General features: G+C 37.8%; 1 protein-coding gene across 1 annotated transcript; it reads left to right on the top strand.

Annotated features, from left to right (window-relative positions):
* Nucleotides 1-648, top strand: RPS17 (ribosomal protein S17). The gene has a single exon (XM_085747280.1). The coding sequence runs from the start codon at nt 62-64 to the stop codon at nt 515-517; it is 456 nt and encodes a 151-aa protein (XP_085603406.1). The 5' UTR covers nt 1-61; the 3' UTR covers nt 518-648.

Genomic DNA, 648 nt, shown 5'->3' with positions numbered 1-648 from the left:
TATAAAAGATTTAGTTTTATCTTCTTATCTCTTCACAACACAACACAACACAACACAAACAATGTGGCTTCTGCAACTTCCCAGCACGCTCTCAACACCATTTCTCAACGGCAACAATGGCGTCGCCCTCACTCGTCTCTCAAAGCCCACATCCACACTCTCTCTATCCCAGCCCCAATCCCTTCCATCAATCAAAGCTATGAAAACAATGGAAGGAAAAGTTGTGTGTGCCACCAACGACAAAACCGTGTCTGTGGAAGTAACTCGTTTAGCACCTCATCCTAAATACAAGAAACGTATTAGGATGAAGAAGAAGTATCAGGCTCATGATCCTGAAAACGTTTTCAAAGTTGGTGATGTTGTTCAGCTTTGTAAAATTAGACCTATTAGTAAGAATAAAACTTTTCTTGCTGTTCCTGTTCCTGCTAGGAATTCTGGTAAGGCTGATAATTCTTCTGGTGACCTCGACATTCCGCTTCAATCGGAGCAAGAAGAACAGCCTCAGATTCAGGCTTAGTTTTGCAGTCTCTCTTACTCTTTAATTTGTTGTGTTTTTATTTTTTGTACTAATATGATGAAATTGGAATTGAGAAATTGATGTTGTTGTTAATTTGTTATTGTTATTATGAAAAATTATTATTTGATTAA

Source organism: Medicago sativa, chromosome 2 (genome assembly GCF_051527215.1).
Source record: "Medicago sativa cultivar Bolivia chromosome 2, Bolivia_mono, whole genome shotgun sequence".
Classification (NCBI taxonomy): Eukaryota; Viridiplantae; Streptophyta; class Magnoliopsida; order Fabales; family Fabaceae; genus Medicago; species Medicago sativa.
Note: the sequence above shows the minus strand (reverse complement) of the source record. Positions and strands in the feature narration are given on the sequence as shown.